This window comes from Aphelocoma coerulescens, chromosome 2 (assembly GCF_041296385.1).
Source record: "Aphelocoma coerulescens isolate FSJ_1873_10779 chromosome 2, UR_Acoe_1.0, whole genome shotgun sequence".
In the NCBI taxonomy this organism is placed as follows: domain Eukaryota; kingdom Metazoa; phylum Chordata; class Aves; order Passeriformes; family Corvidae; genus Aphelocoma; species Aphelocoma coerulescens.
In genome coordinates this window covers 2,465,049-2,487,843 of record NC_091015.1, presented here as the reverse complement: position 1 = coordinate 2,487,843, position 22,795 = coordinate 2,465,049, and the positions used below count along the sequence as shown (strand labels likewise).

Here is a 22,795-nt window from a genome sequence, read left to right as displayed (position 1 = left end):
ATGATTTTTCTACCTCTTTTATTTGGAACCCATGGTAGTGTCTTCCTCTCTGGCTGGAAGACCTCACCTTGAACATCAAGTGTAGCCATCACTTTAGTGCCTTCAGCTTCACAAGAATAGATTCCAGTGTCTTCTGGGACCGTGGGGTTAATTTTTAGCATGCTCACATTCCAGTCCTGATCGATAATCACTCGCTGCCCATCTGCATGTATTTCCTGATCATTTTTCTTCCAGATGGCGTGCACTGGCCTAGAATATTGGCATATGAACTCTGCCGGGCCATCTTCATCAACAGTTATGTCCTGCATGGGACTGACCACTTCAATGGTGGGATCTGTTAACCAACACGTCAGGAAGGACATGCATTAGTGGATCCCCATGAAGTCATCACTTGGAGGGTTTTTGCCAAGCACAGAGCCCGTGGGGAGCAAGCAGGATGACAGTGCAAGCAGGGAGGGCACGCTGGGGGTTAGCAGTTTAGTCTGTGCTCACGTCAGCAGCAAGCAGGATGGAAGCCAAACTGGTGCATTAGAACATGACCATCACACTGGGAAATGGGCCACCAGGAATTAAAGCTTGTGCTGGAGCAGTCCTGAATCTGGACCGCTGTGTGGAGCAGCTGCTGGGATTCCCTTTGGGCTTAGTTTTTCTCCCAGTGTTTCCTAGATCTTCTAGGGTGGGAAGCACTGGATGTGAAATGCTTCTGCTTCTTGAATGTGGAGGAGAAGTGGGATGCAGAGGACTGCAGTGAGTGGTTCCCTGCAACTCACCACTTCACAGAGCAATAGGAAAACACCACAAACTCTACTGGAAGCTCCTTGGTGACTAAAATATAACTACTCATCAGAAAGAAACACAGTCCTCAGACACTCATTCCTGTCCCGGGGTGGTCTTGGCTATCAGAAGTCACTGGCAGTGTGAGGAGCGAAGACCCAGGACAACTGTGACAAAAAAAAGGCACCCCACAGGAGCAGAAGAATATTGTTTTGATTAACCAGGCGTTCCTCTGTAGCAGACACAATGTTAGGGGAAAACCAATAGGATTTCCTTTACAGTATTTTATCTAGAGATCACTCAGAGATGTAAACCAGTGACATTTCAGACTGAGAGCCCATAAAATGCTGAGAGCAGATGGATATGCAGCTCCTCTGGAAGTAGTGAGATCCATGAGGCTGCTTTGAAGCACTTTTAAAACCCGAGTTCTGCTTCTTGTGAGGCAACTGTAAGGCACAGTAGATATATCTGACCTAAAATACTGTGAGCTTCCCAAAGCTCCTGAGATGTCAGACTGGACCATCCATGTACAATGCGATATGCAGGTCAGAAGGAAAAATCTCAATGAAGTCTGAAAATGGAAATCTCTCTGAAACATCATTCCCAGCAGAATTATGTCAACTTAAAAGAAAAAATTGATAGGACTACAAAGGGACACAAAAAGATGACAGAGAAAGCTGAGAGATCATCAGGAGTTAGACATGATGATCCTTGAGGAACCCTTCCAGTTCACAACATTCTGTGACTCGATGTTGTCCTTGTTCTTCAAATGGTTGTTCCGATCACAAGCCAGCTGGAATAACCCACACAGGATCTCTGTCTGGAATGCTTCTCTTGAAACTGCTGCAGCAGGTTGAGGGTTTGGAATGCTCCTGGCAGACCTTGGGGAGCAAAGACAGATCTGCAAACATCACTTGGAAACTTGTTGCAAGATTTGATCCCACTCACTAAGGTTCGCTCTGCCACTCCATGTGTCTGCCACGTGTGTTTATGGAGAGTAGCCCTTGATGGAAGATCTTAAAGATGTTTTGGTGATGGGGGGACTGAAGAAACAAGCTGGTGTCTGTGCAGCTGGGGAGCACAATCCCATCCCCTTCCATAAGATGTAGAAATGTGTTTCTCACAGCAAACATCACCTGCGGTACCGGAGAAGGTCCTGGTTCCACTGTACCCTCACTCTTGGCCAGGGCAAGGACTTTGGTGGTGGCCCTGTTCACCTGTGCAGAAGCTCTTTGAGACTTAGGAGCCAAAGTGTGCCCCAGGACCTGCAATTCTCACCTGCCCAGAGGAGCTAGAAAACAGCAGCAGCTCCTTCACCCTTTTCCATTCTCCCCCCACCCATCCGTGAACCCTCATTCTGGGTCATGGAATGACTGCAGTTACAATGTAGGGCAATGATGGTGTGAAGGCCCAGCATGAAAAGCTGAGATCTTGCCTGCTACAGAATATATCCAATTACCAACATGCCTTAAACCAGGAGAAAAAGGCACATGGAACAGAGAGAAAGTCGACTTTATGCTCCTTTATGGAGAGTAAGCCATGCATGGCTGGATAGACTGGAACGTATTTCAAAGACAGATCTAATTTTAAATTTCTGGACAAAATAAAGTGTACAAAATTGTCTGTTAATACAAGGATGGTTGGAGTTTTACAGGTGTTTCACTATCCTATGAAATCAAGTGTTGCTGAGCACAGTGTAACTGGGGTTATTCTAATCCTCTTATAAACTGCTGCTGCTGTGATCCAGGTTTGATTTCTTCAGGAATGAAGGAATCCTTGCTTCATGGCAGCACAAAATATCCACATACATGTGTGTAACCAGCATGAGCTGTGGGGTTGGACTGGATGATCTCTAGAGATTTCTTCCAAAATCAGTGATGCTGTGATTCCATGAAATGGAGGTTTCTCAGGAGCCCTTTATCTGACTGAGCAGAACACCTAACGATGCATTTATTTTTATTTTGTTTTAGGCCCACTGGAATTCTTTGCCTGGAGAGATCAGAACCAGGTTCTGTCTCTGAAAATGGATGCAAACTGACAAAGGACTTGCAGGTTTTGCACACTGTGCTGCCACTGCATCATTCTGTGTCATGAAGAAGTGATTTTGCATTTTATGTTTGCAGAGAACCCAAATTTTCTGAATGTACAAGGGACATATGATGCAGAGAAGGAGCCATCAACCACTGACTACAATCCCATATTGTGGATCATTCCTTTTACAGCCCTGTTATAGCACAGGAGCAGATTTGAATAAAGACCTTTTAACCCTTTATATCTCAGTATATACAAATCCCTTTTCCAAGCAGGGAATAAGCATTAATTTTGCCTGAAAAATAACAGATCTTCCCCATGGCTATGAAAGGACTGGATGGGAAGGAGCTTGCTTTATCAAGTCCAGCACTCAGTGTTATTCACAGCTTTTGGCTACCCGTACCAAATGAGAAAAATATTTATTCAACAGACCAGAAAGCTTTGCCAGTGAAGGGACGAGGCACATTTTGTGTCTGTGTTACTGCAATGCCACACATCCTTTGGTTTCCAGGAACAGCCCAAAATCCCATCCTGGGAATATGCTGAGCTCAGCACCAGTAGCCCAGCTGTGGAGCAGCACAGTGGTAATTTTGTGAATTGCCACCTCCACAAGATTTTGTGGTATTATTTTAAAAAAAGCTGAAGTGGGGATATAGAGTCAGGTGCTAGTACAGATGTTTACGTTCATCTCTTCCTTGATGTGGGGTGAAAGCAGCAGCCCTGACCCTGTAAGCCTCCCCCACCTGAACCACTGCAAAAATCAGTGTGGTTGTACCTAGAAGACTTCTGGGGTGAGAATGGGAGGGTTGCAGGGCACAGGAGAACCGTGAAGGGATTTAGTAAGGGTAGCCTGGAAGGCAGAAGCACCAGCACATGGAGCTGAGGTGGCCACGTGTTTCTTTCCAACAGGAAAATACCTTTGACTAATAATTTAGCTGAAGATATAAGGGACCCAGCTCTGAAGGTGACAGTGCCCGAGTCGTGGCACGCCACGTCATTTAGGGTTAAGGTGTGGATCCTGCCATCCTGCTCAGAGATTTCAGTCACCAGGTTGTTGTGAAGGGGGGTCCCATCGAGCCACCACTGCACGTTCTTCACGCCCGGGTGCGAGAGCTCGCAGGTGAACGTGGCTGACTCGCCCACAAAGACGTCTGTGCTCCTTAAACCAGACACTATCACTGCTGCTTCTTCTGCGTGACAGAGCAAGAGAAGGTGCCAAAGGAAAACAAAAACAAACACGCACAAGTTGCTCCCTGCAGAACAACCCCAGCCCAAGTGCAAGATGTCCAGGATAGTTAAAATTGAGGTGTTTTTCCGAGGAAAAAAAGAGGTAAAATATTCTTGAAGAGGGTTAGAAACTACCTTCCATCCTTACAGCTGCTTGCAAGAGCAGTGTGTGTCTCTGCAAACATCATTTCACTGGGAGGAAACTCCATTCCATGCCCAGGTCGTGCCTGGCTCTCCTGTGTGTTGCAACCATCTGCAGATGTTGTATGAGGCAGAGAGGTACTTAAAGATTTAAATGTTCACTTGGGTGCTTTAAAGAAGTAATAAGAATATCAACAATGATAGAAGCTGAAGTCAGTTATAACAAGAATTTCGGTATTTTTTATGACCACTGCTCCAGGTTTTTCAGAAGTAGCACAGTCTGCTCTAGTACACAGTACAGTCAGTACTCTGAACTAATTCAACTTAAAAATATTGATCCAACCCCACCCTGGAGGTGAGAGTTTATACCTTCACTGGAATCAGGAAAGAAATGAATGGACTCTCTGCTGTTTGGCCAGTTACTGTCAAAGATTTTGGAGTAAGAAATGCAGGCAGAAAACCGCAGCATTTCCACCACATTTCACCACCTTACCTTGCACATACACAGACCCTGTGGTGATCTCGTATCCAGTGCTGCAGGTATAATCCCCACAGTCATCAGGTTCTACACCATGGATGATCAGCTCAGCTACGCTGCCCTTCAGCTTCACCTCGTGCTTGTCACTGGGCTGAATGACCACCCCTCCTTTCCTCCACTCAACGGGAGCGTCCGGCTTGGAGATCTCACAGTGCAAAACAGCTGTTCCCCCTTCTTCAGCCTCTACGTTTTTCAGCTCTTTGTTAAACAGCACTGGCAGTACTGTGGTGGAGAAGCAACTGCATCAGTGACAGCACTCGGAGGTGAGAAACCTGACTGTAGCTTCTCCAGCTGAGCTCTTCCCCTCTTTCTTTTTGTGAGCCACAATTTGCCTGCTGGTCACTTATGGGATCAGCTGCTGATACTGCAAAGGTGTCCAAGTGTTGCTCCATAAAGGGCTGCCAGAGGCCACAGGGCCTCTGAAGCTCTTCACATGGCCATACTCACTATTCTCAGTGTAAGCACATAGAGCACAACGATACCAATCACAACACTGAGAGTCAGAATCCTTTAGGTTGGAAAAGACACTTAAGATCATGTCCAGCCATTAACCCAGCACAGCCAAATCCACCACTAAGCCACGTCCCCAAGTGTCACAGCTACACATCTTTTGAATATCTCCAGGGATGGTGACTCCACTGCTTCCCTGGGCAGTCCGTGCCAATGCTTGACCACCCTTTCAGTGAGGAATTATTTCTTAACACCGAATCTAAACTTCCCCTGGTGCAACTTGAGGCCATTTCCTGTCACCCTATTGCTTGTTACTTGTGAAAATAGACCAACTTTTACCTCACTACAACATCCTGTCAGTACTTGCAGAGAGTGATAACAGCTCCCCTGAGCCTCCTTTTCTCCAGGTTAAAAATCCCCAGTTCCTTCAGCTGGAACATGAGAGTTTGGGTATTTAATCTCTGAAACCACATGCTCTGAGCAACAGTTGGTTATGGTGACTAAACCCACAATCTACAAGTGTGATCTAACCTAAAAGACACAGAATTCTTAGCACAAAATGAATAAAACTGTAAAATCCCAAACCATAGAATTTTTAGTATAAAATGAATAAAACTAAAATCCAAAACCAATAGAATTCTTAGTACAAAATGAATAAAACTGTAAAATCCAAAACCACAGCCACTAGAGAGCCCCAATTCACAGGCTGCTCAGGCACTAAGAGATATAATGGGTCAATTTAAAATGGACTTGTCCTAGGTATGGTGAAATATCCCAGTTTGAGTTCACAGAGTGTCAATGATAATTCAGTGATAAAATTTCCATATGGATGTGGCCCTTGGGGACATGGTTTAGTGGTGGGCTTGGCAGTCTTATGTTAACAGTTGGAAAATCTCAGTGATCTCAGAGGTCTTTTCCAAACTAAGTCACAGAAAGGTTTAGGTTGGAAGGGACTTTGAAAATCATCCAGTTCCACCCCGTGCCATGGTCAGGGACACCTTCCACTAGACCAGGTTGTTCAGAGCCCCATCCAGCCTGGCCCGGGTGATTCCAGGCCCCCCTCTGAAGGATGGACACAGCCAGGACTTCTCAGCCTCCAAACAAGCCCTAACCTACCTTTGACCTGCAGCGACGCCGTGGTTTGCTGATCCCCCGAGTCACAGGTGTATTCTCCAGCATCCTGAGCCTCAGCCTCGTAGATGAGGAGCTCCACTCGTGTCCCCTCCTGGCGGATCTCGTACTTGTCGCCGGGCTGCAGCACCGCGTCCCCTTTCCTCCACTGCACGCGCGCGTGGGGCTGCGTGAGCTCGCAGTGCAGCACCGCCGTGCGCCCTTCCTCCACCTCCTCGTTCTTCAGCCACTGCTTGAACAGCACAGGCAGGCCTGGCAAGGGGGGTGGTGCAAAGAGAAAAGAAGGGGTTGAGGCGAAAATAGAAAATAGAGGAATGTTTTAGTGTTGAGGTATGGATAGAGCCGTTCATGAGGTTCATGCACAGCTCTGGCTGCATTTCCCTAAGGAGACCTTCCAGGGATGCCAAAGTCAAACCTAGACAGAGGAGGAGGAGGAAGGGGAGTTAATCAGCAGGAAAAATTTGATTTCTATGTGAGCTACATTTCTCTCTCCATAACCCAGACTTCTTTTCACAAAGAATTCCCAACTAAATTCAGTAATTATTACTGAAGGCCAGATAGCTTTCCATCTTTGAAATAAAATCATAGAACGGGATAAAACCACTCAAAGAACATACAAATATATATATAAAAATATAAAAATATAAAAATATAAAAATATAAAAATATACATATATGTATATATATAAAATATATATTAATATGTAATATTAGAATAAATAGAAAATATCAAAATTGGAATATATGGAATAGATTAGAATATATAAAATAAGATACTAGAATAATACATATAGAATAGAATTACATATTTTTATATTATATAATATAAAATATTAATGATATAGAGAATAATATATGTGGTTTATATTAGAATATCTATAGAATCTATAAATCTGGGGTTATAATCCGAGGCTACAGATCACACAGCCAGAGATCAATTACAGAATAATTAAGGCTTGAAGGGACTTCTGGAGATCCCCCATGGATGGAGATTCCTCCACTCCTCTGGATCTCAGCTCCGATGTCTGACCACCCCTCCATTGTTAAAGGCTGGGTTTTTTCTCATCTGAATTTCTCTCACCACAGCTTGCACTTGCTGCCTGTCATCTCTTTACTGAGCCCTCCAGGAAAGTTCTGTGTCTCTCTTCCCTGCAGATCTCCACTAGGAAGCTGCAGAGGACAGTGAGCTTCCACTTCCACTTTCTCTTCCCCAGTTAACAAGCACAGCTGCCCTTGCCTCTGCTTATATTTAGATCCCAGAATGGTTTAAATTAGAAGGTACCATCATCTCGTTCCACCCCCTGCCATGGGCAGGGACACCTCCCACTAGCCCAGGTTGCTCCAAGCCCCATCCAGCCTGGCCTTGGACACTGCCAGGGATCCAGGGGCAGCCACAGCTTCTCTGGGCACCCTGTGCCAGGGCCTGCCCACCCTCGCTGTAACAAATATCTTTCTTATACCTAATCTAAATTGTCCCTCTTTTAGTTTAGAGCCCTCATGCCTTGTCCTATCACAACAGAGTTTGTCCACGAACTTCACATCCTCCAGCCCCCTGACAAACTTGGTGGATTCTGCTGCACTTGCTCCACTGATCAGTATCTCTCTTGTAGTAGAGAGCTCTAAAATGGATGTTCCCTCCTCTCACCGCTGCTGGGCAGAGAGGAAACCATACCTTTCACCTCGAGTCTGGCCGTGGTCTTGCCAGCAGCCGTGTGGCAGCTGTACTCCCCGGCATCGGCGCGGTTCAGGTCGCGAATGACCAGCGTGTGCACCTTCCCCTCGTGCTGGACGCTGCACTTGTGGCTGGAGCGGATCACGGACGTGCCCTTCTTCCACTCCACTGGGACATCAGGCTTGGACACCTCGCAGGACAGGTGGGCAGTGCCACCCTCCTGCAGCTCCAGGTTGTGCAGCTCCTTCACGAAGGTGACTGGGGCAGCTGTGGGGAGAGGAGACCAGCACTGCTGCAGCAGCCTCACCCAGCATCACCCCCAGGGCAGAGCTGGGTGTCTGTAGCTACGTTTGGAACCAGATGGAAGAGGAATGAACAACATAAGGTATTGGCATGGGCTATCTTTCAAAAATCATTCTATATATCTTAAAAGAAAGGTTTTTCAGAGACTTTTTAGTAAATATGATCTAAAAGCATCATAAGTAGGAGATTAATCTAGAGCATATTCTTGACACTCTTCACCATTGATTCTATGATCAGCTGCTTAGTTGGATGGTCTTCAAAGGATCTTAATATTAATTATTATATCAAATAACATCAAAGGATGTCAATATTAATCTTCATTCCATGTACAATAAAAATGACTGGAATGACTGGCTTGGATGTAGCTCTCTAAAATGCTAAATGAGGTTAGCAGAATCTCCCAAAATTTCCAAGGCTTCCTAATCCCAAATACACCTCTCCAGCTGTCAAAGCAGTGCCTGCCAATACCTCCTCAACCCCTTTTCCTGGGAGGCTGCTCACCTTCCACCTTCAGCTGTGCTGCTGACGAATGTTGCCCCACTTTGAAAGTGATGGACCCACAGTCTTCCAGGGTCACCTTCCTCAGGATCAAGCTGTGACGTGTCCCTTGGACCCTGATCTCGTTCATTTCGTTGGATTGCAGGGGAACATCCCCCAGGAACCACTGGGCATCCTGAGCTGTTTCCCGGGACAGCCTGCACTCGAACACCGCGTCTTCTCCTTCGTACGTGGCGATGTCCTTCAGCCTCTCCACAATGGTGGCCGCTGGCTCTTCATGGAAAGGGCAACAGAGTTTGAGATCTACTTTCAACTGATACTTCCTGGGTTAGACATTTCCTTATGCTCTTTGTTGACAGTACTATGTTATTGTTATTTGAGGCCCTAAGTAATAAATCCAAGGGTGTTCAGACTGAAAGAGAAGGCTTTGGGGGATTATAAAAAGGAGGAAGAAGGACTTTTTATAGGGGTAGATAGTGACAGAAAAAGGGGTGATGGTTTTAAACAGAAAGAGTGCAGGGTTAGCTTAGATGTTAGAAAGAAATTATTCCCTGTGAGGGTGGGGAGGCCCTGGCACAGGGTGCCCAGAGAAGCTGTGGCTGCCCCTGGATCCCTGGCAGTGTCCAAGGCCAGGTTGGATGGGAATTGGAGCAACCTGGGCTAGTGGGAGGTGTCCCTGCCCATGGCAGGGGGTTGGAATTAAATTTTCCTGAAGGTTCCTTCCAACCCAAAGCATTCTATGATTCTATAATTCTAAACTCATGGAAATATAGGTACCTGGAAGTATAGCAACATGTTACAGCCTTACAGATTAATGATTCATGTCTGCATATGCATTATGTGCATATATATGACAGTCCAAAAAGCTTGCATGTTAAACTGTGTGGTGTGCATAATGAATATTTAAAACGTGTACAATCACCATCTGTGTGTTGTGGAAAAACTTGTCAACAGATTCCAGTGGGTGACACTGTCATCAAACCACAGAATCAGTGATTGAAGACCCATTTCTAGAGATACTGACCCATTTCTTATCCCTCTGAAACCTCTCTCATCTCTGAGATCCCCGTGGTTCTCCTTGGGCACAGGGCAAGGTTTAGCTACCAAATTACTCAATCCCATGCCCCTGAGGCAGTGCCAAGCTCAGCCCAGCTCTTTCCCGTGCAAAGCCCCACCTTTCAGGCTCACTGCTGCCGTGGTTTGCTGGTCCCCTGTGTCACAGGTGTACTCCCCAGCATCAGCTTCGCTCAGGTTGTGAATCGTCAGCTCAGCCACGGGCCCCGCCTGCCTCATCTTGTACTTGTCACTGGGTCGCAGCACTGTCCCTGCCTTCTTCCACTGCACAGTGGTGTTGGATTTGGAGACCTCACAGCTCAACGTGACGGTGCCGCCTTCCTCAGCTTGTTGGTTCTGGAGTGGTTGTGTGAAGGTGACTGGAGAAGCTAAACCGGGAGAAATCAGAGGGGAAAAAAAAATCATGTGTCATTGCTGACTGTGTAACTAAGCCTTGTGTTTGATGAAGCTCTGGTGCCATCCTCAATTTGGTTCAAACTCAACTCCAAAGTTAGATTAAAAGCAAAATAAGGACTGACAGAAAGTGCTGGATTTCCAGGAGCTCTGAGCACTCTGCACTGCTGAAGAATCACTGGACACTGCACACAGTGAGCACCTCAAGGATTATGTTCCTTCTTGCACAGGAATGGTCATGGATACAGAGTTTTGAGCATCTCAGTGTGTGTATCTCCAAATGGGTACCAGAACCACACCTCAAAATCCTACTCCTGATATCCAAGTCCTTGTGTATTTGGGAGAAATGGAGAAACTTCTTTATATAACGTTCCTTGTTTGAAAACTGGACCAGCAGAGAAATGAACCCTGAAAGTCTCTGTGCTGATGTTATCACTGGAGGGCCAAGGCAGAGATTTGATGGGTGGATTTGTGAAGTGCCACATGTAGAAGTTTAGCTACTCAATCAAGTTTCCTGGAAGAACCTCAGTGGCTCCACACTTATTGGTGTATATATATATATGTGTATTCAGCCAATTGGCTGAATTGGTATTTACAGTGTGGCTGCAGAGGCTTCCTCAGTTTCTTGGGTTTGGAATTTTTTTCACGGAGTGCTGAAGTGGCTGAGACCACACACAGAGACACAAATGGGCAAACACCATCAGAGGACCTGCTTATAGTGCCAATATTCTGCTATTCCTGGACTGTGGGGTTAGTGAGACTGCAGGCAGGTGCATGCCCTTCATGGAAGAGCCCTCAGGGATATTTCAAAAGGTGGGATTTAACAACATCCTGGCTTACCTTTGTTTCTCCTGATCACGTCTCTCAGAAAAAGTCAACTTAATATTGTATTTGTATCAGATTAGATTGTAAAAAAACCCGATATATTGTCACATTACATCTATTTTAGAGATCTTTGCCACCAGAATTGTCAGGGTGCCTTCCTCATCAGCTGGAGTTGTGTCCAGGTTTGAACAATTTCACCCGGATCACCATTTTTGCAGGCAGAATTACAGCTCAAAGGATGATTAAGCATCAAAAATAGCCATATTCTACTTCTAGCTCCAGCCCTGCTTGTCTGAGTGACCAGAGAGAGGCCATAGGGTCTCAAAGTGTGGAAGTAGTTACTGCACTTGGGTCCCTGCATTTAATTTGCTCAGGACTTCCAAAAGCAAAAGGACTCAGCTGCTTTTTGACAGCACAGTACATCTGAAGTCAAGGACAGTAGAAAGGATCCTCTTGGCAGAGCCTAAGAGAGTGGAGCAAGTTTCTTACCTTAAAAAAAGCCCCAACACAACCCACCTTTAACAGTCAGGGTGGCTGTTGTTTGTTCATTTCCATTATCACAGGTGTTTTTGTCAGAGTCTTCTGGTTTTAAGTGATGAATCTTTAAAATATGGACTGTTCCCTGCTGCCTGATTTCATACTTGGAGCTTGGGGAAATCCCCTGAGGGCCCTTTTTCCATTTCACCTCAGCACTGAGCTGGGAGAGCTGGAAGTGGAGGACAGCTGTGCCCTCCTCCTGCACTTCCCTGCTCTGCAGTTTCTCCTTAAAGACTGGAGGTGGCACTGAAATTACAAAGCAAAGGATTTGTGTGCTTTGTTTTCTTTGGTTTGTTTGCTTTGCTTTGTTTTCTTTGCTTCCCAGGCACCTTTATCTCATTTCCTGCAGTGTTTAAGCTACAGCCATATGGTTGAGTATTAAAAAAAAAAAAAAAAAAAAAAAAATCTGATTTCTGTGTTATTTACTGAGGGGTTAAAAGAAGCTTCTAAGAGGGAAGGAAAAGGATGGTGGATGGAGAATTTCATCAAAATAATGTTTAGAGAAAGAAAGAAATAGAAAAGCAAATCTGAGCAACCTGATCTGGTTGAAGATGTCCCTGCTCAATGCAGGGCCAGTGGACAAGATGGCTTTTAAAGGTCCCTCCAAACGCCAATTATTCTATGATTCTAAAAGGGAGAGTGGAAGCAATGAAAGTTCCAGGTCTATCCATCCAAGTAGTGAAGCCAAGCCAGGAATGTCTCTAGGAATCAGTGAGCTTCGGGAAGATGGTGAAATGTCCCCTTTTTATCTGTGGCGATTGCAGTCACAGATGCTTTGAAGCACAAGCACCCCAAAGACCTGGGCTAACAAGGGGTGAATTACAGCCTCGAATTTACTGTCAGCATAAGTAAAACATGTCCTGTTCCCACTGACCCTGCTCCACACCACAGGGAGCCCTCACCTTTCACTGTGAGCTCTGCTGTTGACGTGTGGGCTCCCACTCGGAACGTGATGGTGCCTATGTCCTGCTCAGTCACCTTCCTTAGGGTCAGGGTGTGCATCTTCCCTTTCTCCACCGAGATCTCGTTCATTTCATTGTTCTGCAGAGCGACATCCTGCAGCTTCCATTCCACGTCCCTCGCGTGCTCGTGGGAAACCTGGCACCGAAAGGTGACATCGTCCCCTTCGGACACCACCATGTCCTTGAGGCCACTCACGATGGTCACATCAGGCTCTGTGAGGAGGCAGAAATGGCAAATGAAAGGGAAAATGTGGATCAAATCATGGAACCTTGAATAATACAGGCTGCAGTGGACTTTTGGAAGTCACCTGCTCCAAGCACTGCTAAGAGCAGGGCCCGGTTGCTCGGCACTTTTTCCTTCAAGGACCTCCAAGGGTGGAGGCAGCACAGCCTCTCAAATCACATTTCAAACCCTGCTTTCAGTGTACTTGGCAGCAGGACAAATGACTTTTGGATAGTGACTTTACCCCTTGTCCTTGCTCAGAGACACACTGCGCATTGTTTTTTTTTTAATTACTCTTGATACTCTTAGCTGGGTGAACAAGGCATGAATGCTGGATGCCAAAACCTGGATTTTTAAGTTTATTCCACTTGCACTTAGACACCTTCACAGGTTAACGATAAAGCCTGATCCTCTCTACTGTATTTCTGTGAGCAGAACTGCCTTTACTCCATGCTGACGCTCCAAACTGGCTGAGGCCCTGGCTGGCTTTGTCCTCCCAGCAGGACTCACTGGATTTATGTGAGCACAGGGGATCTGCACTGCAGTTTGCCTGAGTCCTGCTTCTAGGGCAGCTGGGCACCTGTGCAAGGATCATACAGACAACCTCCAGCAGGCAGAAGCTAACCCATATATACCCCAAACCCGCTGGGGAATACCAAAGGAATTATAAAATAACTAAGGTTGCAAAAGACTTCTAAAATCATTGAGTCCAACCATTTGAAAAGCAGCTCAATCTCCCTCTGAGCAAGGGCAGTGGATATTCCTACAACTGAGGTCACCATCTGCACGAAAAATGGTGCAGCTGGGTGTGATGTGCAGGGGATCTACAACGTGGAGTAGCCTGTGGAGATGCTGGGGGAGTTTGTTCCACACCAGTGGTCCAATCTAAGCTCTGCAGTGATATTAAGGCCAGATGCAGCTGCCATGTGACTGGAAGCTGGGGCTGGACCATCTGTTCAGTCCCATGCATATGATGTCAAGCAAATATTCCAAGCCCTGAGTCACAGATTACAGCTGCCTTATCCTCTCGTGTCCACCAAGTCAATCTTTGCTTTGGTGCATCCACTGACCATAAGATTTTTTTTTTTGTGATACCTTTCCTATGCTCGGTGTTTATCACAATAACTGATTTTATGTTATGTCCGTGTACATAACTCAATTATGCTGTGAAATCTTAGTTTCCTGAAGGGAAAATCTCCTTGTTCCAACAAACAGGTCTTGCCTTTCACGGTGAGTTTGGCAGAGCTCGTCTGGTCTCCAGCCTTGCAGGAATATTCTCCAGCATCCCCAGGCTCCAGGTGGTGAACACGGAGCTCCCTGAGGGTCCCGTCCTGCCACATTTCGTACTTGGAGCTGGAATGCAGGAGGACTCCATCCTTCCTCCACTCCACTTCTGCTTTGCTGATGGAAATCTCGCAGCGCAGCCTGGCTGTTCCTCCCACCTCCACTTCCTCGTTCCTCAGCTGCTGCTTCAGCTGGGGTTTGATGGCTGTAAAGTGAGAAATAAATAACACATGGGCTCTTTGCTTGAATGCCAGGTCTGCACAGCCCAGCACAAGGCACCTGGGCTTTGATGATGCAGAACAATTTTGCATTAAGTGGTGATACGATTATAAAACTATTTTTTCCCCTATAAACAGACCTATATTGTGTATATCCAGAGGACCAGAAAGTTCCCCAACTATCTTTATATCCCATAAGGTCCAGGGCATCCACATCACACCTTTCATGCATCTGCTCTGCATATTGGAAACTCCAACTTACGTAAAGATTTTGACAAGCAAAACCTGGCACTTTCTGTTTAAACTTGTGCAAATCTGCTCACTTTTACAGAAATACTCCTGATTTTCAAAGCTAAACAATACAAAGCTTTAAACTAATTTCTGAATTCTCAGCTGCCTTTTCAAGGCCCAGATCATCATGGGTGAGTCCTTCCAGATGATGCACAAATGGAAATTTATTCAAGTAGAGCACGGAACAGCTCAGACACCAGCTTGCCTCTGATGGAAACAAGAAGGGAATATCCACAGGGTGTGAGCGAGCAGTTGGGAAAACAGGAATCTCAGTGCCTATGGTTCCAGTATTAACACTACTTTGAGACAGGTAGAGCAGTCATTGGGCTTTTTCACCCATAGTTGACCCTGTGGCTGCTTTTTGGGTCAGACTCAGCCAAAAGATGTTGTTTGAAAGGCTTAGACCAAAGCCACAAATCCCACCCAACTTTGAGACAATCACAAACATTTCACAGATGGTGCTGGGACGGCCCTGTTTGAGCAGGGAGGTTGGACCAGTGACCCATTCTGTGATTCTGTGAACAGTCACAGACGTTATTCCTGGTGTGGTTAAACACAGCATTCTCAGGATCTTCACAGGAAGATTAAAAAGAGCAACCTCAAAACACTTTTCTAAATGATGTGTGATTTGCTATTGATTCGAGCGAGCCAGAAAAATTGCAAAGTGCCAAAAAAAGTTTTGCTACTATTTCCAAATCCCCATGACACAGAAATTCCTTGCTTTTTTTCATATCAGAGAAAGGGGTCAGTGCACTGCACTCTGTGCTTTACAGGCTTGAGCAGGAACCCTGTCCCACCAGATCCACTTCTCTGCACTCTGCCTTACGACTGGGCACCTCTTTTCCTCGTTATCCTAACTTTGGCAGGGGTTTATTCACCAGTGGATTAAATAATATCATTCACACGGTTGCACCAATGCCTCTTCTCCTCCATCCCAGGTGGGTGCAGTGCTAACCATTCACTCTGAGGACTGCAGTGCTCTGCTGGTCTCCCGTGTCACAAGTGTAATCAGAGGCATCCTCTGGCTCTACATTATGAATCACAAGCTCAGCCGTGCGCCCACTTAATTTAATTTCGTATTTGGCACACGGGAAGAGCTCCATGGTGCCTTTCCTCCACTCCACCGCCGCGTTATCCTTTGTCAGCTCACACCAGAACTTCACCACGGCTCCTTCTTCTGCCTCCTCGTCTTTGAGCTGCTTTTGGAAAAGAACTGGCAGAGCTAAAAGAGAAAAGAAAAGGATCAACAGGATCTTTTAGCGAAGCCCGAGTCAAGTCCTGGTTAACACAAAGTGACACTTGGAGAACAAGATACTCTGCTTTTCACTGTGATATTCCTAAGTAGGATCCATGTTTTCGAATTTTCCTGGAGCCACCAGATCATCTTGCTGCATCAGAAGAAGCCATCTGCACCCATAACATTTATTTCCTTTGCTCAAATCCTTCCCAGTGGTGAATTCATTGAACGATTTTAACCCTCAGTTGATCTAACAATAATCTCAGGAGCAAAGAACTTCAAAACTCCATGGACAGCGTTGAGAGGTCAGTGAGGTCATTGTCTTCTTACAGGATTTGAAAGAAAATATTCTTTTCAAATATTCAAACAACATGTCACGTGAAATGTCCAGATGTTATGTTAAATCATTGCTTTTTTCTTTAAATTCTCCTCAGGCACAAAGCTTGAAAGTGTTTCCTATTAAAACTCAAAACTCAAACACAGCGCTGGAAGAACAAAGTATCATCCTCTTCCATTCTCATTAAAAATAAAAAAAAAATCCTAATGTATCAGATGAGAAGGAAAATAGCCATAGAGAACAACAATAATGCACTTAAAAATATTCATATTGAAAAGGTTGTCTTGCATGTTGGAGGAACCTATTCCTTTAGGAGTCAGCTCACACCACGTACCTGTCACGCTCAGAGCTGCCCTGGTTTCCTGATCCCCCAAGTCACAGCTGTATTCTCCTGTGTCTTCTAACTTGAGATTGTGTATCAACAGCTCTACCAGGCATCCCTTCTGCCTCATTTCATATTTCTGGCTGGGCTGCAGCCCCACTCCTCCTTTCCTCCATTCCACTGCAGCACTGGGTTTCGACAGCTCACAGCAGAACGTGGCTGTGCTTCCTTCCTCAGATTCCTGATTCTGTAGGGGCTGCTTAAATGTGACAGGCAGTGCTGTAAAATTTGAGAGGAGGAAAATGTTTCAAGAGTGTTTTAGTCCAAGAAGGATTCAGTCCTACCACCATCCTTCAGATATGGCTTATCCTAACGATTCCATCATCCTGGAGCTGCAACTCTGTCTCGGCAGAATCTTTCTTGAACCACTAAGGGAACCAAGTGCTGAGAACAGATGAATTTAGGGGAGATCTGGTCTTAGTGGTCCACAGAATGGCCTGGTTTGGGGTCTGAAGGAGTCAGACTTTCCTATGGAAGTGTGCCCATGCCATGGATGCTCTAGGGAAAGGTCACTGGGACATGATCCTTGTCTTACACAGATCCTTGTCCCTTAACAGAGGTCTGTGAGTTTGCAATATTAAACAAAGAGTATTTTCCTCCCAAATAAGGCTTCTATCAACATATAAAAGATCAAGTCAGCATTGATCTCTTGGTAAGAGATCACAGTGAAGTGGCAAATGGGAGGGGAAATCCTGATTTTGGGCAAGGCCTTGCTCTGGGGATGGTAGAAGGAGTGAAGGAAAACAGGTGTGGATTTAAATTGTCTGCAGTCAGCATTTGCACCTTAAGTTCAAAGCCTCCAGTAACAATACAGCACACTCACATATCATAGAAATCCCTTATTCCCTAATTGGTGCATCTCTTACCATCCCAGGCAGGCATCCCTTATCCCATTCCCATATCCAGCCACACTCCCTGCATTCAGGACAGGAGGGTTCAGCATATTTTGACATCATGACAACATTCAAGGACAGGCTGGCTGGGGCTCTGAACAACCTAGGCCAGTGGAAGGTGTCCCTGCCCATGGCAGGGGGATGGAAATGGATGATCTTTAAGATCCTTTCTAACCCATACATTTCTGGGATTTGATGATTTAATTGCTTTCACACTCCAGATACTGCAAGAAGAACATTTCTACCTTGACCATGTGCCATGCCCAAGAAGAATATCTATTCAGGCGTGGACCAGCAGCAAAGGCAATCAATAGCTGCAGAGAACACCAGGAAAAGCTCCTTTCACTCCACCCCTATTGAGCCAAGGGTCACCACTCTGCCTACCATGCACAGCCACCACAGCCGTGGTCCGCTGGTGTCCGGAGTCACAGGTGTAAATTCCTGAATCGTCCAGTTCCAGGTCATAAATGACCAATTCAGCAGCACAGCCCTGCTGCTTCATCTCGTATTTCAGACCAGGGTAGAGAGTGACATCCCCTTTCCTCCACTCCACTGGAGCCTTGGGTTTGGTGAGCTCACACCTCAGTGTTGCTGTGCCACCTTCTTCTGCCTCGGTGTTCTGAAGCTCTTGTTTAAAAAGGGCTGGCAGGGCTATAAAATAGAAATGTGATTTGGACCTACTGCAGCTGGGGCTTGGGAAAAAGGAAGCAGAGGGAAAAAGAAAGCACCAAAAGAGAGTTTTTTTGAGGATGTCTCTAAACCTCAGTGCTCTAGATTCAAACTACGAGGCTATTTCCCCAGAGAAGTAATAGGAATATCTGCGGAGCAAGAAGAAATGGATTTCAAAAAGTTACATGTGCCATGAAATATATAGAATCCAATCTATGATATAGAAATGGACTGATAGTTTTCCTACAGTAAAAGTAGCCAGGGTGCTGCCCTGATCATTGAAGAAGTGTTTTGAAGATCAGGAGGGAATTTTAGAAGTTCAGATTCCCTCCTAAGACAGAGAGTTGCAAGAGTTCATACCCCCTCTTAAGGCAGGGAATTTTAAGGGTTCAGATTCCCTCTTAAGGCAGGCCACTTGCAGGAGAGATTTTGATTATTCTGACAGCAACGTACTGAAAAAATGCATTTAGTTCTTCATTGCAATTCCCATTTTCTGCCTGGCCACTCCACAAGCTGCATAGACCAGGCTGCTCTGCACGCCTTATGATTTACAACCTTTTCCCTAAGCATCACTAAACCAAAATCTTATTTTTATTTTCAGAAAATATTAGAACCTTTTCCTTTTTTGTTTTTTTTTTTTACCAGTGACTGTCAGCGTGGCAGTTGTCTGTTGATCTCCACACACACAGATGTAAAGCCCAGCATCCTCCTCCTCCAGCTCATGGATAATCAGCTTTGCAACAGCACCGTCCTGACTCATTTCATATTTGCTGCTCTCTTTGAGCACCTCCTGCCCTTTCTTCCACTCCACCTCAGCAGGTTTTGTCAGCTCACACTGCAGAGCAGCAGCACCATTTTCCACAGCTTCCAGGTCCTTCAGCTCTCTCTTGAATTCTGGAGGCAGCGCTGAAGAGTAAAAGAGTTACCAGAGAGAGGGTGAATTTCCTTTAAAAAGCAGCTTGGTGAGGTCCTTGGGGAGAGGTCTCATGGGGCAATACCAAGCCCTGATCCAGGTCAGTGGAACACAATGGAAAATCTCCCCCAGCTTCCCTGGACACTGCATCCAAGCAAGGGAAGTGAGATGAACCAGCATAGCTGAGGGGGACAAACACCAATGGGCAACATTTTTCCCAATTCTACACAAGGAGGAAACACACAGAACCCAAAGGAACACAAAAGCCCAAGTAGACAGAAAGGGACAGGAACAGACCGTGGCAACAGAGATTTGGGCAGGTTTGGAGGATGTTCATGCCAGGGATGACGTTACCATGCACTGTTAAGGCAGCCGTGCTGGTCCTGTCTCCACACACACAGGAATACTCCCCACTGTCACTCAGGTCTAGGTCATGGACCACCAGCTCCACCTCACGTCCCTCCTGCCTCATGCTGTACTTGGTGCCCGAGGTGAGGACGTGCTGGCCCTTCTTCCACTGGACACGGGCAGGGGCCTTGCTCAGCTCACAGCGCAAAGTGGCCGTTCCACCTTCTACCCCTTCCTGGCTGGACATTTCTTCTTGGAAAAACGGAGGCACAGCTGCAGGGTGCAGGTAAAGCGTGTTACAAACTGAGGGTGTCTCCAGGGAGGGGTGAGGAAGTGACAGGGAAGAGTTGCGAAGGTTGCGACAGAGGAAGGTTGTCAAGGAAGGGTGAGCATCAGCCACAAAGAGAGGAAAGAGAAATGAAAATATCCTAGTGGGAATAGACATCCTAATCCTTTTAGGCGTACTCTGGCTTCCTACAGCAAAACTGCTCTGTTCTCAGCAGATTCACGCCTGCTTTCCACCAGTTTCCTCCTCAGAAAAACTAAGAGTAGCAGCTTGGAGCTCCTTAATTCACATGGGTTGTCTCCCACAAACTTCACGGCTTTGCACTCTCTTTTGCTACTCACAGAGCTGCCCTGCTGTCCTCTGACTGTTGACACATCTCCTTACTCATCCTCATTCCTTCTTCCTTGAGATATCCTTCAAGAGGTGCATCCGGAATTCACAGATTCTTCTTGACCCCAAAGCAAATCTCCAGCTGATGAATTCCAGCCTGGGTTCTTGTCTAGGAATGCATTTTCCCCACTTAACATAATTCTTGTACCCACTGCAAGCTGTGTCCTTGAAATAAATGTGATGGCCTTCACATATGTCCCTCTATTCATTAGGTGGGATAATGGGATATTCCACCTGTTTAATGAGGTTGGACACTGCAGATCTCAAAATTAGTGTCCAGAACAGTGAGACTAAGTTAAACTATCCAGGCTAGAAAACAGGCTTACTCCTGATTTGGCACATTTCCCACTCCAACAGTGTTAAGCTGAAGCACCAGACTTGTTTGCCCAGAAAATTGTTCTTCCAACAAAGGAAGACCAGAAGGAGGTCACAGAAAGAATTTATTCTTTCCTCAGAAAAATCAGACTCCCAATGGAAATCTATCCTTGTGCATTAGGACAGAGACTGTGGGCACAAAGCCCAAAATAAACATAACTTAGTGCAGAGGAAATTATAACTAACAGATCCATATTCTGGATATTCCTTATTCCCTATATTAAAATGGTTGGTATTGAGAATTCCGGAAAGAAATGGCAAAGAACAAACAGATTTGTGGTTTAGAGAATAAGTGCAGGAAAGGAAAGACCAATGAATGATGGGGTTACGTGGTAGGAAAGGAATGGAGGAAGGGAAAGAAGAAAGGAGAGCAGGCTTGTGTTTAAGGAAACGAAAAGGCAGAAGGATGGCACAGAGAAATGCAGACAGGTGCTTTCCAACTTCCACAGCCTGCAGGGGAGGAGAGGCAGGGAACATTTTCAACCTAATGGAAGTTCAGTTAACAGGGATGACCAGACAGATGTGGAAAACTGAACAGCTCAGAGCAGAGGACAGAGGTTTCCAGTCAGGAAACAGGAGGTCAGGATAGCTTTACCCTGTACTGTCAAGGCAGCTGTAGTCTGGTGCTCTCCACACACACAGGTGTAGTCTCCTGCATCCTCCTCAGCTATTTCATGGATCACCAGCTCTGCTTTGGGCCCTTCCTGCCTCATTTTGTATTTCCCACTTGGTTTGAGGATCCTCTGGTCCTTCCACCACTCCACAGGAGCGGCCTTGGAGAGCTCACAGTGCAGGGAGACTTCTCCACCTTCTTCTGCTTCCTTGTCCTTCAGCTCTTCCTTAAAGAGTGGTGGCAGAGCTGGAGGATGCAACACAAACAAAGGGACAGCAGAAAACCAGAATTAAAACCCTAATTTCTGTTTTGAAATGCCTTTTTTTTTGAGGCAATTTTGCCTCTGATATTTATTTTTTGAAATGCCCCTCATGCCTTTTTTTTCAGCCTATTATAGATATTCTTAGCCATAACCAAGTTCAGAAACTCTGAAAGCATCTTTCTTTGAGTGTGACGTGATTTCAATCACCCTGAGGGATCAGTTCCCTGGGGTTTTGTTGTTATTTATAGGGAAAGAGCAAAACAGAAAGAACCAGACCTCAAATCAACACCACTCACAAATAACACTGCTGGATACAGAACTATTTTACCCACACAAGCCTCATCTTTTGGAGGCTGCTGTTGTTATTTTCTGATTTGTCTTTAACAAAATATTACAGCCCCATCTACATGAAAGCAGTCAGATTTCAAAATAAAACTACTCCTAGTTTTAAATTGAAGTTTGACGGGCCATTACATCTAATAAGAATTTCAGATTCTTACTAATAGGAAACATTTTGGAAATCATAAGCCAAAGACAAAACAACCTACAGGAATTAAGCTCTGGAATGATAACTCTTATCTCACTCTGCATGTGTGACTTCTATAAAGAACCTGGAACATCCATGGCCAGATAATTTCCTCCTCTTTCTGCTCCCCCAGCTCTCACTTTTCCTTTTTCCAGTTCCTGGAGAACAGGGGGCCTGACAGACCATAGCTCTGTGTTTTGGAGAAAAGTGTGGTGGACTGAAGTGAACTACAGGGCTGGAGCTGGGGAATGCAAATATCCAAAAAGGGGACACTTGCACAGAAAGAAACTTCTCATTTCCTCCTTTTAAAGGACAGATTAATAACGACCCAAAAATTCCCCATGAGCGACTCTTTCTCAGGAAGAAATGAGTTATAAATAGAATGAAGGAGGAGGAAAGGATAAAAACAAAGACAAGCTACTGACCCAGGGAAGAAACAACTGAGTTTCAGAATGATGTCTATCTCGAGAGCTATTTGTCAATTTTAATAAGGTCTTTTTACCATGAACTCTTAAGGTTGCTGTTGTCTCCTGGTCACCACACACACAGGTGTAATCTCCAGCATCTTTTACTTCTAGGTCATGGATGACCAGCTCTGCAGTGGTGCCAGACTGGCTCATTTGATATTTGTCACTTGCTTTGAGCACTTTGGGCCCTATTTTCCACTGCACTGGAGCTCCTTTGGTTAATTCACAAATCAGAGTGACTGATGCTCCTTCTTGGGCTTCTTCATTCTTCAGCTTTTCCTTGAAAAGCACTGGCAGGGCTGGGAATGGAAAGCCAATAGAAAGTGTATTTAAACTAAGTGATCAGCATCGTCAGTTCTCAGCTGAAGGTCAAATTTGGCAAAATCAGGGGGGTTGAGGTTATCACTACGAGGATCTGGAAAACCAAATCCAGCAGTAAGACAAGAAGTGCTGAGCTGACAGGCCAAAGTGCAGGATTCAAGGTGGAATTTAAAGGATTTTTCACAGGACAGAACATCTCAGCTG

General features: G+C 45.6%; 1 protein-coding gene across 23 annotated transcripts in view; it reads right to left on the bottom strand.

Annotated features, from left to right (window-relative positions):
- OBSCN (obscurin, cytoskeletal calmodulin and titin-interacting RhoGEF) overlaps positions 1 to 22,795 on the bottom strand; it is a 154,520-nt gene that overhangs the window by 55,137 nt on the left and 76,588 nt on the right. For 7 of the 23 annotated variants that reach the window (XM_069006237.1, XM_069006259.1, XM_069006236.1 and 4 more), the window contains 16 exons: positions 22,306 to 22,569; positions 20,998 to 21,261; positions 19,358 to 19,624; positions 18,733 to 18,996; positions 17,806 to 18,072; positions 16,481 to 16,747; positions 15,528 to 15,794; positions 14,002 to 14,268; positions 12,497 to 12,769; positions 9,941 to 10,207; positions 8,769 to 9,038; positions 7,965 to 8,231; positions 6,278 to 6,544; positions 4,667 to 4,933; positions 3,723 to 3,995; positions 68 to 334 (listed from right to left, as the gene is read on the bottom strand). In XM_069006237.1, the coding sequence (XP_068862338.1) occupies positions 68 to 334; positions 3,723 to 3,995; positions 4,667 to 4,933; positions 6,278 to 6,544; positions 7,965 to 8,231; positions 8,769 to 9,038; positions 9,941 to 10,207; positions 12,497 to 12,769; positions 14,002 to 14,268; positions 15,528 to 15,794; positions 16,481 to 16,747; positions 17,806 to 18,072; positions 18,733 to 18,996; positions 19,358 to 19,624; positions 20,998 to 21,261; positions 22,306 to 22,569 (4,278 nt within the window). The remainder of the gene's footprint in view (positions 1 to 67; positions 335 to 3,722; positions 3,996 to 4,666; positions 4,934 to 6,277; positions 6,545 to 7,964; positions 8,232 to 8,768; positions 9,039 to 9,940; positions 10,208 to 12,496; positions 12,770 to 14,001; positions 14,269 to 15,527; positions 15,795 to 16,480; positions 16,748 to 17,805; positions 18,073 to 18,732; positions 18,997 to 19,357; positions 19,625 to 20,997; positions 21,262 to 22,305; positions 22,570 to 22,795) is intronic. The other 16 variants (XM_069006251.1, XM_069006252.1, XM_069006253.1 and 13 more) reach the window with 10 other exon arrangements.